The sequence below is a fragment of the Papio anubis genome, chromosome 6, assembly GCF_008728515.1.
Source record: "Papio anubis isolate 15944 chromosome 6, Panubis1.0, whole genome shotgun sequence".
In the NCBI taxonomy this organism is placed as follows: Eukaryota; Metazoa; Chordata; class Mammalia; order Primates; family Cercopithecidae; genus Papio; species Papio anubis.
Window position 1 is genome coordinate 65,821,564 of NC_044981.1, and position 15,707 is coordinate 65,837,270.

The 15,707-nt window shown below is 39.4% G+C and overlaps 1 protein-coding gene across 13 annotated transcripts in view; it reads left to right on the forward strand.

Moving 5' to 3' along the window:
* Positions 1 to 11,638, forward strand: part of FAM135A (family with sequence similarity 135 member A) — a 135,207-nt gene extending 123,569 nt beyond the window's left edge. For all 13 annotated transcript variants that reach the window (XM_003897792.5, XM_009205456.4, XM_009205455.3 and 10 more), the window contains 2 exons: positions 7,195 to 7,308; positions 10,182 to 11,638. In XM_003897792.5, coding sequence (XP_003897841.1) covers positions 7,195 to 7,308; positions 10,182 to 10,387 — 320 coding nt within the window. In that variant the 3' untranslated portion in view covers positions 10,388 to 11,638. The remainder of the gene's footprint in view (positions 1 to 7,194; positions 7,309 to 10,181) is intronic.
* Positions 11,639 to 15,707: the final 4,069 nt, after the last annotated feature.

Here is a 15,707-nt window from a genome sequence, read left to right on the forward strand (position 1 = left end):
GATTCCATCTCAAGAAATCACTTTCTGTGTTCATCCATAAGAAGCAACTTGTCTATTCAAGTTTGATCATGAGATTGCAGCCATTCAGTCACATCTTCGGGCTCCATTTCTAATTCTAGTTCTCTTGCTATTTCCGCCACATCTGTAGTTACTTTCTTCACTGAAGTCTTGAACCCCTCAAAGTTATCCATGAAGGCTGGAATCAGCCTCTTCCAAACTTCTGTTCATGTTGATATTTTGACCTCCTCCCATGAATCATGAATATTCTTAATGGCATCTGTAATGGTGAATTTTTTCCCAAAGGTTTGCATTTTACTTTGCTCAGATCCATCAGAGGAACCACTACCTATGACAGCTATCACCTTACAAAATGTATTTCTTAAGTAATAAGACTTGAAAGTCAAAATAACTAATGGATCACTTGGGCTGCAGAATAGATGTTGTGTTAGCCCACATGGAAACATCATTAATCTCCTTGTATATCTCCATGAGAGGTCTTAGTTGAGTACGGGGATTGTTAATGAGCAATAATATTTTGAAAGGAATCTTTTTTTCTGAGTTGTAGGTCTCAACTGTGAGCTTACAATATTCAGTAACCCATGCTGTACACAGATGTGCTGTAATCCAGGCTTTGTTGTTCCATTAATAGAGCACAGACAGAGTAGATTTCATATAATTCTTAACGGCTTAAAGTAGCCGTTTCATATAATTCTTAACGGCTTAATAGTGAAAAGTAGCCCTTTTTATTTCCTTCAAGAACTTTTCCTTTGCATTCACATCTTGACTAACTCTTTTGCACAAGAAGCCTGGTTTTCAGCCTGTCTTGGCTTTTGACATGCCTTCCTCACTAAGCTTAATCATTTCTAGCTTTTGATTTAAAGTAAGAAACAGAGCCAGGCATGGTGGCTCACGCCTGTAATCCCAGAACTTTGCGAGGCCAAGGCTGGGGATCACTGAAGCCTAGGAGTTTGAGATCAGCCTGAGCAACACAGTGAGATCCTATTTCTACAAAAAAAAAACAAAAATGTACCCAATGTGTTGTCGCATACCTGTCGTTTCAGCTACCTCGGAGGTTGAGGTGGGAGGATCCCTTGAGCCCAGGAGGTAGAGGCCACAGTGAGTCATGATTGCACCACTGCACTGTAGCCTGGGTCAGGGTGAGACCCTGTCTCAAAAAATAAAAATAATTAATGGGAGAAACATGTGACTTTTCCTTTCACTTGAGCATTTAGAGGCCATTGTGGGGTTATTGATCGGCCCAATTCCCATATAGTTGTGTCTCAGGGACTAGAGAGGCCCAAGGAAAGAGAGAGAGACTGGAAATGTCTCTCCCGTTGGTGGAGCAGTCAGAGTATAGTTCATAAGTTCACCGTCTTATACGGGCATGGTTCATGGCATTGCAAAACAATTCCAATAGTAACATCAAAGATCACTGATCACAGATCACTGTAACAGATATAATGAAAAAGTTTGAATATTGTAAGAATTACCAAAATGTGACACAGAGACACAAAGTGAATACGTACTATTGGAAAAATGGTGCCAATGGACTTGCTCAACGCAGGGTTGCCACCTTCAATTTGTAAAAAACATAATATCTGCAGAGCACAGTAAAGCGAAGTACAGTTAAACAAAGTATACCTGTATAAAACTGATTGCTTTATAAATACTGAATTTGAAAAAGTTAAACATTTTAAGTGTACAATTTTCTGGAGTTGTAAACAGTACTAACAAACATCTGGCAAAATGTTTTATTACTATGAATTTTCAGAAAGAACAGACATCAGTGACATTAAATAATGTATCTTATATAAGTAATCCAGATACAATTGAGTCTGGTTTCTGCTTTTGATAAGAAACCCTTTGTATAAACCTCAGTTAAGAAAAATGCAAAAAAATGAGGCATGCCTGTACACAACTGTTAGCTGTGTCCTTAGTGAATGGCAGCAGGGGCGGCAGTGGGGTTGGGGGAAGGCAAGAGGAGCTAGTAAAGGGGAATAGTTGAAGATTTTTTTTTTTTTTGAGATGGAGTCTTGCTCTGTTGCTCAGGCTGGAGTGCAGTGGCGTGATCTCAGCTCACTGCAACCTCCACCTTCTGGGTTCAAGCAATTCTCTTGCCTCAGCCTACCAAGTAGCTGGGATTACAGGTGCCCACTACCATGCACAGCTAATTTTTTGTATCTTTGGTAGAGACAGAGTTTCACCATATTGGCCAGGCTGGTCTCAAATTGCTGACCTTGTGATCCACCCGCCTCGGCCTCCCAAAGTGCTGGATTACAGGCATGAGCCACTGCACCCAGCCAAACTGCTTCAGTTCTAAAAATGAAAAAGGGTAGGGCGAGAGGTAACACAGTTATATGTCACCTATCCAGAACTCTTGAGAAATACACATTTCAGGAGCCACTTACAGAATTATTAAAAATCAAATCTGTTGTTAGTCAATATATTTGAGAGCCTACTGTTTGTTCAGCACTAAGCAATAACATTTTTAATTTTTTTTTAACTTGGAGAGAAATTAATAAAATATTTTACATCTTTTTTTGAATATAGAGCACTAAAAATAGTTTAACCCAGCCTCTTCTTCCAATCGTTTTCACATCAGGGCATCAATAGCAAATGATTTCTTGTTGTTGTTGTTGTTGTTTTTGTTTTGAGACGGAGTCTCGCTCTGTAGCCCAGGCTGGAGTGCAGTGGCCGGATCTCAGCTCACTGCAAGCTCCGCCTCCCTGGTCCACGCCATTCTCCTGCCTCAGCCTCCCAAGCATGGGACTACAGGCGCCCCGCCAACACGGCAGTACCTGCCAGGTTTTTTGTGTTTTAGACCCGTCTCACTGGTGTTAGCCAGGATGGTCTCGCTGACTCCTGACCTCGCGGATCCACCCATCTCGCCTCCCCAAAGTTGGGGATTACAGGCTTGAGCTACCGCTGCCGCCAGTTAAATGATGAGATGATCTTATTTCACGCTTCAGGCTGGTGCAGTGGCCGATCTCAGCTCACTGCAAGCTCGGCCCCGGTTTACGCATTCTCCTGCCTCAGCTCCCGGTAGCTGGGACTACAGGCCGCCACCTCGCACCGCTGGTTGCACTTTTAGCAGGAATGGGGTTTCACCAGGCGGCCAGATGGCTCCTCATCTCCTGACCCTGGCGGATCGGCCCGGCTCGGGCCTCCCAAAGTGCTGGGATTAAGCACGCTTGAGTCACTGCTACTCGCCAAATGATTATATTTTGAAGCACACCAAGTGTTTATTAGATAAACCAGTGAACCAACCAGGTTGTTCCCCCAGCAGAGGGGACCAGCCTGGGAACTTCAGCCCTACCCAGTCATCTGAGAATGCTAACCAGATCAGTTTCTGGACCCACCTATAACTGCACACCGTAGGAAGTTCTCCTTTAACCTTTTGATGTGTTTACATTCATTAACAGTAGTTCCATACTACGCTGAAATAAAATGGTATTCTCAGAGATACAGATTTCAACCCTAAACTAATCAGTCTCCTGATCCCTTGTCCAATATGTCCTTTCTTCTCAACTAGACTGCCTCAACTTGGGTAAGTTCCTAGTTCCCACCAAAAGTTAGGGCCAGATTTTGATGTTAAAGACTACTTAGCTAAATTGAGTGGACGTTAATATAGGGGAGCCAATATTGATATTTTGAGGGAAGACGTATACTTTATAATGTATAATTTTAATCTGATACTTTAAACTGGGACAAACCAAAGATATGGTCACTTTTTTATCCCTCCCAGATATATTGCATAACTTAATTTTTATAATGGATGTAAACATTACAAAAATCTTTTTAAAGAAAAGGAAGCAGGATAATTTAAAATTCTTCCAAAAAATTAAAAATAAAATTTAACTTGAAGGAAACATATAAAATAAAACTCAGGAAAGAAATTTATAATGGAAGTCATGAGACCAGCAAGTAGAGAATACCAGTGATACTGGTAAGAAGAGAATGCAACATATACTACATATGAAGCAAGCCAAACTTGATGATGCAGTATATATGAGGGAATTAATAATTAAAGCTGGCCAGGCCGGGCGCGGTGGCTCAAGCCTGTAATCCCAGCACTTTGGGAGGCCTCCATGGATCACGCAGGGTCAGAGATCGAGACCATCCCGGCTTAACATGGTGAAACCTGTCTCTAAAAATACAAGCTAGCCGGGTGAGGTGGCGGCTTCTGTAGTCCCAGCTACTCGGAGAGGCTGAGAGGCAGGAGAATGGCGAAACCTGGGAGGCGGAGTTTGCGTGAGCTTTAGATCCGCCACTGCACTCCAGCCTGGGTGACAGAGCGAGACTCCATCTCAAAAAAAAATAATAATAATAATAATAATTAAAGCTGGCCAATATTTCTCATTGGACTAGAATAAGAATAGGCTTATAGAATAAAGAATTTAAGATAGCAAGCGAAATTTTGGAAATAGAATTTGGTGTTAGGAATAGTGAATGTTAAAGTGACACAAAGCTTTGTGTCAAGTTATCTGGCAAGAAAAGCAGGCCAGAAATTTAGATTTGATGAGCAGATATAAAAATGATAATTAAAAGCAGAGAGAATGATGAGTAAAGAATAAAATGTCATATATGCCTGAAAACAAAGTAAGTTTTGTTTTCTCCTAAAATTACCCATCAGAAAGGAGAGTGCTGCCTTATATTCAAATCACTAACACAGGGTGATCTCTCAGTTACTTATTTTCACTTACTTAGAGAAGACATACTGGCCTGAAATAACCATTGTATTTTGGATGCAAATTCAGGCTACCAGGTAGAATTAAAATTTGGTCAAACAAGATGAGGCCTGAGAATTGACCCTTAAACTTTTAGCATTGTCGAGGTCATTCATGATCTTGAAAGAGCAATTTATATGGGGTAATTAGGAAGAAAGACTTCTGGGAATAGGTTAAGTAAAGAACTGGAGGAAAGGAAGAGAAGGGAGACACATAGAAAACTCATGAAGAATTTTGTTACAACACTGTGCCAAGAAATGGGTAATAGAGGAGTATAAGGTCCAGGTACAGGTTCATTTATTTGGTTTTTGGGGGGTTTTTTGGTTTTTGTTTTTGTTTTTTGAAACAGAGTCTCGCTCTATCGCCCAGGCTGCAGTGCAATGGTGCGATATTGGCTCATCCGCCTCCCGAGTTCAAGCCATTCTCCTGCATCAGCCTCCTGAGTAGCTGGGATTACAGGCACCTGCCACCATGCTGGCTAATTTTTGTGTTTTTAGTAGAGACGGGGTTTTGCCATGTTGGCCAGGCTGGTCTCGAACTCCTGACCTCAGGTGGTCCACCCTCGGCCTCCCAAAGTGCTGGGATTATAGGCGTGAGCCACCATACCTGGACATTAATTATATTTTCATAAAATATGAAATCTCAGCTCATTCTATTGGAATTATAGATTTAGCTCATTCAATTTATGGGAAATGTATGCCATAAAATCCAATTGGCAAAGCCATTTCTCACTGTCAGACAGTCAACTCAAATTGACTTTTTGTCAGAAAAAGTTAGACTTTATATTTTGCTTGGTTTTCCAGAGACTTTTATACCCTAGGGCCATATACCTTAATAAGATCTGAAATAGATTGGAGAGATAATATCTTTATCTTGTAAAGTGGGAGAAAGTCAAGTCACTTTTAGAAAAGAGCTCATCTGGAGGTTGGGATCTGGAAATCAATTTTCTTTTTTTCTTTTTTATTTTTAGAGACAAGCTCTTGCTCTGTCACCTGGGCTGGAGTGCAGTGCTGCAACCATGGCTCACTGCAGCCTGCACCTCCTGGGCTCAAGGGGTCCTCACACCTCAGCCTCCTGAGTAACTGAGACTACAGTTATGCAGCACCACACCTGGCTAATTTTCGTAATTTCGTAGAGACAGGATCTCACTTTGTTGCCCAGGCTGGTCTCAAACTCCTGGGCTCAGGCAATTTTTCCCCCTCGACCTCCCAAAGTTCTGAGATTACAGGCATGAGCCACCTCGCCCATCCTGGAAATCAGTTTTCTTAAAGCTATACACACCTATCTACACCACAGAGAGTCTTAGATGACTCCAGAGGTAAATGTATGAATACCTGTGCTCTAGGACACATAGATGATTCCCAAAGTGGCACTGATAATGATGAATATATTGGTGTCAAATTGTGTCATGAGATGTGAGAATGAAGGTGGGAGAGGAGTCATTTTTTCTTAATATTTTATACAATATTATTTTAAACATATGTTCAATTAACTTCTCTAATAGATACTTGATAATTTCATTTATCTTTTTAGGATTGTATACATTCAAAATGTCACCTCCCCCAAAAAAGTGGTATAGTCTCATTAGGAAAAAGGAAGGATGGCCTTATTTTTGGCATAGATAGTATCATACTGTCACACTTGGCTGTGTGTGAATCCATACTTTTCCCGAGATTAAGATCTTTAGGCCAGGAGTGGTGGTTCATTCCTGTAATCCCAGCATTTTGAGAGCCCAAGGTGGGCGGATCACTTTGAGGCCAGGAGTTCAAGACCAGCCTGGCCAATATGGTGAAGCCCCATCTCTACTAAAAATGCAAAAATTAGCCAGATGTGGTGGCCCACATCTGTAATTCCAGCTACTCAGGAGGCTGAGGCATGAGAATCACTTGAACCCAGGAGGCAGAGGTTGCAGTGAGCCGAGATTACACCACTGCACTCCAGCCTGGGCGACAAAGCGAGACTCCATCTCAAAAAATAATAAAAATTTTAAAAAAGAAAATATAAATCATATTAGGCAAGTGTTATAAATGAAAAGAAAGTAAAAAGTCAGCTTTAAATGATTTCTTATAAAGTGTTTTGTTTAATGGAAGAGTATAATTTTGTTTCTTTGGAAATAGTCCTAAATATTGATGAATACCTTTTGGAAGGTAAGAATATCATGGAATACTTTCTATAGAATATTAGTCCACATATTCTGTTTCCTGCCTATCTCCACACCACTGAGCAACAGTGCTTGCTCCCAGTGCAAACACATATTCTCACTCAGCATCAACACTACATAACAGTGAAGTAGGCTTTTTTGTAGAGAACATGTAGAAATTTGGAGAAAGGATTCATCAAGTATTGACAAAGACAGAAACTTAGTACTGCTAAGGAAATTTATGTTTTGGTCACTTAATATGATACTAATAACTTGTTTTAAATCTGGTTAACTACTGCATTATAATTTATTATATTCTATTCACAGGGCTTCATTATTTCAAAAATGTTGTGCTAGTGGGATCTCTACAGGATCGCTATGTTCCTTATCACTCTGCCCGCATTGAAATGTGTAAAACGGCTTTAAAGGACAAACAGTCAGGTAATGGAATAAAAGTATTTCAAAGAGTTATAGGTATTAATGAGCTCTTTCTGAAATTTTTCTTGTAGTCACTTTCTCTCTTATCTGTCACTCTTCTCTTTCCTATTACTTCCTTTCCACCCACTTATATTAACAGCTATCCTTCTTCCATTTCTCTTCCTTTCTTCTCACCTGCCACGTGAACTGCCTTTACCAATGAAGAAGTTCTTTCATCTAATTACAAATGCTTCTCCATTTTGCTGCCTCAGACGTAGTTCATACTTTGATTTCCTCTGAATTATTGGGACTGACAATTGCGGTCATCCTTGTCACATGTTCTGCTGTACCTCACTTTTACACAAAGGTGGCAGCAAGGATTTGCCCCTCTTTACCGATAGTAAATGATAAAGACTTTATTTATTTGTTCTTTTGCTATTTGTGAATAACAAAATAAATTTAAATTATAGCCATTTGGAGCCAGAAGGAAACTTGAGTCCTGTTTGCTCATTTTATAACTAAAGCCCAGAGATACTAAGTGGCTTAGCCAAAGTCAGTTAGTTAATTACAGACTTAGGTCAAGAACCTGGTCTCCGGCTGGGTGTGGTGGCTCCCGCCTGTAATCCCAGCACTTTGGGAGGCTGAAGCAGGCAGATCACCTGAGGTCAGGAGTTCAAGACCAGCCTGGCCAACATAGTGAAACCCCGTCTACTAAAAATACAAAAACTAGCCGGGCATGGTGGCAAGTACCTGTAATCCCAGCTACTTGGGAGGCTGAGGCTGGAGAATAGCTTGAACCCAGGAGGTGGAGGTTGCAGTGAGCTGAGATTGCGCCATTGCACTGAAGCCTGGGAGACAAGAACAAAACTCTGTCTCAAAAAAAAACAAACAAAAAAACAAAAAAAAAAAAACACCTGATCTCCTACCTCTCATTATTGCCTCAAATCCGTTTTTGGAATGAGGCTGATTTTAAACTCTTAATTCTTTGTTTTTCTACATTGTGGTGGTGAACAGCTCCTTAAGGCAAGAACTCTCTTAAGCACATTTTTATTGGCAGTGCCTAACATGGTGCCTGGTACATGGTAAGTACTCCTTTATTGTACATTTGTGACATCAAAATAACCTTTTCTTAACTTCTGTTCTAGCAAAGGCTAGAGTCCACCTAAGGAAAAAATTCAGAAGAGGCTTAACCTTCAGATGAGTAGCTGAAACTAGATAAATGTCCCTTAACAGTAAGGTTCTGTGACATTGGGGAACAGGGGAAATCAAATGATGAAGACATGTTTAGACCTCTTCCCGTATTAACATATTTTTAAAATAGCATGGAACCACAAATCCAACCTGACTCACAATGAAAACTAAGAGGAGAGGTGGGAGTAAAAAGTTTTTGATGAGTATATATTAAGTCAGTCTTTCTCTTAAACACCTCTCTTCTCTATCTGATTGTGCTTCTGTGTACTTTTCCCTTCTTGTCATTCCTCAGGCCGCATCCTACCTGTCCTCTGAAGTTTAATATTTACCTCTCTAAAGCTCACAGGTTCCATGGACACTGTTAGTACTCATTTACTAATATATAGTAGTGCATAAGCATTATATTTTGCCCCTTAGAAGGCAGTTTATACATTTATGTGGATGCGTTCTCATCTTTATCTTTTATGTGCTTAGTATGACCTCAGTAAATCCATTGTAAGAATTAGCAAAACGTAGTTTGGGCGCAGTGGCTCATGCCTGTAATCCCAGCACTTTGGGAGGCTGAGGCAGGAGGCTCACCTGAGTCCAGGAGTCTGAGACTAGCCTAGGCAACATAGCAAGACCCCATGTCTACCAAAAATAAAACATTAGCTAGGCTAATTTAAACGGTGGTGCATGCCTGTGTGGTCTAGCTACTCAGGAGGGTTAAGATGGAAGGATCGCTTGAGCCTGTGATGTGGAGGCTGCAGTGAGTTGTGATCATGCCACTGCACTCCAGCCTGGGTAATAGAGTGACACCCTGTCTCAAAACAAAACAAAAAAAATTAGCCAAAAATAAGGAGAGAGGAGCACAAGTACTAAATAAACCCGCAGACCAAACAAAAGATCCTGTTTGTTATTTGAGCCAAGCTCACGTTGTTCATCTGACTATAGGAGGTTGCTATTCTTTCTTAAAATAATTTGGAAGTTTTGACTGCCACAGAAACATTTTTAAAGTATTTGCTGTAGGCCAAGTTTATAATTTTGCCTTATCAAAATGTCTCACCATGGCTGGCTTATTTTCATAATTGTTTAATGAGTTATAAGTGACTTAATGTTAAAAGAAAATTATTTGTTATAGGCATTGCTTTGAGTTAAAAATACCAAATTTCGGCTGGGCGCAGTGGCTCATGCCTGTAATCCCAGCACTTTGGGAGGCTGAGGTGGGCAGATTGCCTGCGGTCAGGAGTTCAAGACCAGCCTGACCAACATGGTGAAACCCTGACTCTATTAAAGATACCAACATTAACCAGGTGTGGTGGTACACACCTGTAATCCCAGCTACAGAGGAGGCTGAGACAGGAGAATCGCTTGAACCTGGGAGGCAGAGGTTACAGTGAGCCGAGACCACGCCATTGCACTCTAGCCTGGGCAACAAGAATGAAACTCCGTCTCAAAAAAAAAAAAAAATTCAAATTTCAAGAATAATGTATAATAAATTTGTTATTTCCACTTGACTAGATAATGTGATTACTTATATTTTCTATAAACAGTCCCAAAAATGATAGTTGAAGGAAAATTAAACCTTTTTAAAAACAGCCATTTTTCTGCTTTATATGGAAATAATGTAACTAAATTTTATAACTTATCTAAAAATTGGCATAGGTTTTTTTTTTTTTTCAGTTACTTATGTGAACTAATTTTCCTTTTTTCTGTTGGTTCCACAGGGCAGATCTATTCCGAAATGATCCACAATTTGCTTCGCCCAGTTCTGCAAAGCAAGGACTGTAATTTGGTTCGCTACAATGTCATCAATGCATTGCCCAATACAGCTGATTCACTCATTGGGAGAGCTGCACATATAGCTGTTCTTGATTCGGAAATCTTTTTAGAGAAATTCTTTCTGGTTGCTGCCCTCAAATATTTCCAATAGTATAAAAGCATTGTTAGCGACTGGACAATTACCTCATTCAACAATGTTTCAAATAATGTATTATATTAAAATGTAGATGCTGATAAGTTCTAAGAAATATTTATACCTTTTTATATGGAAGATAATTTATATCATCCATGTTTAGTGCTTTTTAAACATCAACTTTACTTTCTAGGTAATGTGGCTGTGCAATATTTTTTAATTTTATCTTTTTACTTTTCTATTACTTTTTCATATATTTTGCTACCTAAGTATTTCAGTGAAACTTTAAGCCCATACCTATGTCTGATTGTTTATTATCGGCTTTCCACAATTCTTACATCAGACTACATTATATTAGAGACCATTATTGCTAGAATAGCTTGAGATTTAAAATTTTCTAATACTGGGGGTATTATTTAGTTAATTATAAATTTTACTTTTCACATTTTACTGTGTTTTAACTGGAAATAAAATTATGGCTGCTACAATATATTTTTTGAAATCAACTTCTGTAGTTCTAAAATACACCTTTATCATACAATCAAACCAGGTAGTTCATATATGACAGTGTCATAAAAGTTTTCTATAAAGTCATTACTGTTGCTTAAACATACGTCATGCCTATTAAAATATATTTTCTACTGGTGGTTTCAACATTATTTCTCATACTGACTTTTATTACTGGAAATTTTCCTGTTCATGTTGGCAGCAGATAAAGATTTTTGAATGTTTGAATGCCCTCTGCCTTGATTTGGTTGGAATTTTTGCTAAATTGGTAATGTTGCTTGAACTTTATGACTACATTTTCTTTTAACTTTTTTCATGGACTTCCTTATATGTACATAATAATTAAATGTTGAAATTTATGAAATACTTTTATGAATTTAGATGATTTTTAAATATTGTTAAAATTTATTGAACTAAAAAGTAATGTAAATAAAATAATTCATGTTAAAAATGGAACAAAATAATTAACTTTACATGTTTGGTGATACAGATGCAAATGTTTTTGATATATGGAGATGTTGAGTCTTTTGACTTTACTAAAGGTGCTGAATAGCATTAAATTCACTATTTTCCTTTTCTGTTTTACTTGTGAAAATAAAAATGCACTAAGGTTGGGTATAAGTTCTGTTTGCACTCACTAATTGTGACAGACAGAGGTTTTTGTAAGTATTTATTGTACAATTGATGCATGTTTATTTTTAGCGTTGTGTTATTGCCTCTGGTGTTAATAAATGAACAAATGGTTATCTGGAGGAACAGCTACAACACTTGTAATCCTTTGCTTATTCTCAGAATACTAGAGGTATATATATTTTATTTATAAGATAGACCAGCCTAATTGTATAACTTATAGCCTTTGTATTTTTGTAATTTACATATTTTGTATATATTAAGTATTATAGTTAAAATAATTTTGCTATTGCTAATTATTTACTTTTTAGAAAGTACTCAAAATTTTCATAAACTAATATCCCAAGTGCATTATAACTAGAAAATGTAAATATATTAATTAGCCACCACATATTTTTGCCAAGCACATTTTTTTTTTTTTTTTTTTTTTTTGAGACAGAGTCTTGCTCTGCCGTCCAGGCTGGAGTGCAGTGGCGTGATCTTGGCTCACTGCAAGCTCCGCCTCCCGGGTTCATGCCATTCTCCTGCCTCAGCCTCCCGAGTAGCTGGGACTACAGGCACCCGCCACCTCGCCCGGCTAGTTTTTTTGTATTTTTTAGTAGAGACGGGGTTTCACCGTGTCAGCCAGGATGGTCTCGATCTCCTGACCTCGTGATCCGCCCGTCTCGGCCTCCCAAAGTGCTGGGATTACAGGCTTGAGCCACCGCGCCCGGCCGCCAAGCACATTTTTTATATTCCTGTATCTTGGCTCTGAGTTTGAAATGTGCATATTCTAAGTTTGGATAATTTTCAGGTTTATCAAATGACTCGTTCTTAATCATATAAATAGTATTTGTAGTGGAGATTGCTCTTACCATAGTTGGTTGATTAGTTTTTGGTTATTTTAATACAGTTTTAAAAGCACATTTGTGTTCATGGTTTAAAATCTAACAAATTTAACTTATTTAATTTATCTGGGAAACCATCACACACTATTCACTTCCAAATTCAGACTGTGGGAGATGGGGTGCAGTTCTAGGGGAGAGAGGAAACGATTATCTGAAGTGGTATTACTGACTCTTACTTTAGAGAATCAATCTCATTGAAGTATACCAGTAAGAGTTCTTGGTTGCAAACAACAACAAAAAAATTATAATCAACCTAAGCAGAAAAATAATTTATTGGAAGAGGATCAGGTAGCACAGAATTGATGGAAGGGCTGGAGAGCCAGGTTTGGAAAACAAATAGAAGCCAAAGGAAAGTAGATGACCAAAATCATAGCCAAGTTCTGATGACCTCAAAAAGACCTAAACGACTGTATTCTTCTCTAGCCAGGATGACCCTGAAAACTGGATTTCAAGTACTTGTTTCATTACTTCAGATTCAAAGCGTAGTAGAATATCCAACTGACCAAGTTTAAGTCTTGTGCCAGTGCTTGGGCTGTCAGGCATCAAAGACAGCAGGTGTATCTGACCTCGTTAGTTTCCACAGTAGAAAATAGGACCCTTGATTCTACCAAGGTTAACCAAACATAGGAAATTGGTTTGATGACAGCACCAAATATAAACACATCAGGTGTAATGTAGTCCATCTTTTTTCTTCCCAACATCTGCAAGCATAATTCTCTCTCCATATGTACACATTGAAAATTCATCTTTCTGACATAGTACTACTATCCCTCATCCAGTTTTAAGTCCAGGACCTCAGTGTGATGTTCTCTGATTCTGTAATAATCTCATCTCAATAGTTTGCAATTCATAAACAAAATTGTGACCTAACCCCCACCCCTATACATCATAACAGTATGATAAGAGAGGAAAGAACCTGGGTGTGGTGGCTTATGACTGTAATCCCAGCACTTTGGGAGGCTGAGGTGAGAGGATCGCTTGAGCTAGGAATTCAAGACCAGCCTGGGCAACATAACAAGACCCTATCTCTACAAAATAATTTAACTGAGCCTGGTGGCATGCACCTGTAGTCCCAGCTACTTGGAAGACTGAGGTGGGTGGATCACTTGAGTCCAGGAGTTCCAGGCTGCAGTGAGTTACTGCACTACAGCCTGGGTGACAGGGAGACTCCCAACTAAAATATATATATACATATGAAATAAGAAAATTTTATAGACATGCATGAGCCAGTGAGGAAGAAAATAGAACAGTTCTTTGCAAGTGTCCATGGTAAGAATTACCTGGACTACTTTAAAAATACACATTCCAGGACCTTCTTACAGACCAACTGAATGAAAATTTTCAGGATAGTGTAAAAGCAGCATCACGTTTTATGTCCCAAATTTCTCTAATAACACATCGCAAATACAGTACTCAGTCCTGTCACTGGTCGTGAATCTGGATGGTTATGACTTCTCACCACTGCCAACTATTTTCTGTTTTCTTTGTGTTCAACCAGCACCTCTGCTGATCAGATTTATGTATCCAGTGGATGACAGAGGCTCTGAGGTGTGGGTGGTCTTGCCGATATATGGGTTGTAATCGTCTTATATGTAACTTTTACCATTCAGCATGGTATTTTTTAAAATAAAATATAAAACCATGGTATTGCGAGGAGGTATTCCAGGAGACCCCCTGACTTCTGGTTATACTCTTCTCCCTACTCTCTTTTCTCCATGGTCATCAGGGACAATCACTCCAGCTAGCATCATCACCACTTTCTCTAACCTTACCTAGAGGAATGAGTTCAAAATGGCTGAGTGGCAATTCCAGCTGGGCACAAAAATTGCTATGCCAACAGAACCTGGAGTCACAGAGATGGCTGGCAAGCGCAGTAAAGGGTCTGAGATTTTATCCTACTTGCAAGGTTACAGGCTAGGTTGCTGCAGTTTCATGGATGCTGACAGGATACTCCTGGGCAAAAGACAAAACAGCTTTATTACAGCAAAATAGAAGCCAGAGTGTTCGCATATTTGCATCAGTTCCTGTAGCCCAATTCCCACAGTGTGATGCAGAGGGCCAGATGACGTATATGCACATTGGGGGTTGCATTACAGAAGAATCCAGGATCAAGAATCAAGTGGTTTTTAAACAAACAACAAACAAGCTAGTCTCTCTCCCCCAGGTAGCAGCAGTTAAATGGTAGTAATGCCGTGACTGCCTTGACCTACTTAGGTGCCTATATGACTAGCTACAGAAACTGCTTAGTATCAGGAGACGGATAAGACTTGCAGTCTGGCACACTCAGTAATAATATATAGGCATGTTCAGGGGCCATGGGAGCTTGTCTCTCCTCTCCCACAATGGAAAGCAAAATATATCAGTGAGTCAAACACAATAGCAAGAAGTCAGACCCTTTTCTACTCTTTGATCTCTGTTATTCTGTCAACAGAAGAGATATCACCAAATACCGTTAATTCATTTGGAAAATATGACAAATCCTTTAGGGCAGTATCCCAAAGTGTATTTTCTCACCTGGTTCCAAAACAACCTTCAATAAGGTTGTCCGTCATTTCATAAAATCGGTTGCTTTTGGATGATGGAATACATAAGACTGTGAATCCCGCAGGCATTAGTCCCCTGCTTTACATCTTTCACGGGAAAATGAGTTCTTCGGTAAGAAGCAATGTTGTGTAGGATATTGTATTAAACATGGAGTAGTGTGTTAAGGTATTCAGTAAGTCCACAGGTGGAGTATATAGCAAGCATAAATCAAGGAAAGCACTCTAAATGCAGAATAATTGTCTGTTCCTGTAAGAATAAATTTATTCCTGTAAGAATAAATCCTCCTTCATAACAGTAGGATTTCATTGTCAGACCTGCCACCCAGGCCACATAAAAGTATATCAGGGGATCAAGTTGGTCACTGCAGTTGGTAAGTAGTGGTAGTAGCCAAGCAGTCATGACAGAAGAAAGACGGTGTTAAAAGTACATGTATGTCTCTATTCTTGCCACCATGGCTACCTTGTTACTGAGTCCACAGCTGTTGTGGGGGAAGGAGGCTGAGTGATGTCCACAGAATGGGTCACTGTTGCAGCCCCTGTGTAATCCCCTTTTGAGAGTAGGCTGGACCTAATAATAGGATACAGTAGAAGTGGTGGGATGTCACTACCGAGATGAGATTACAGAAGGTCAGAGCATCCATTTTGAGGGGTCTTCCTTGCTCTTTAGTTCATTTGTCCTGTGGAAAGCCAGCTGCCATGTTGCAAGATAGCCTTTGGAGAAGCCCACTTAACAAATAACTGAGAAAGTTTCCAGTCCAAAGTCCACAAGGA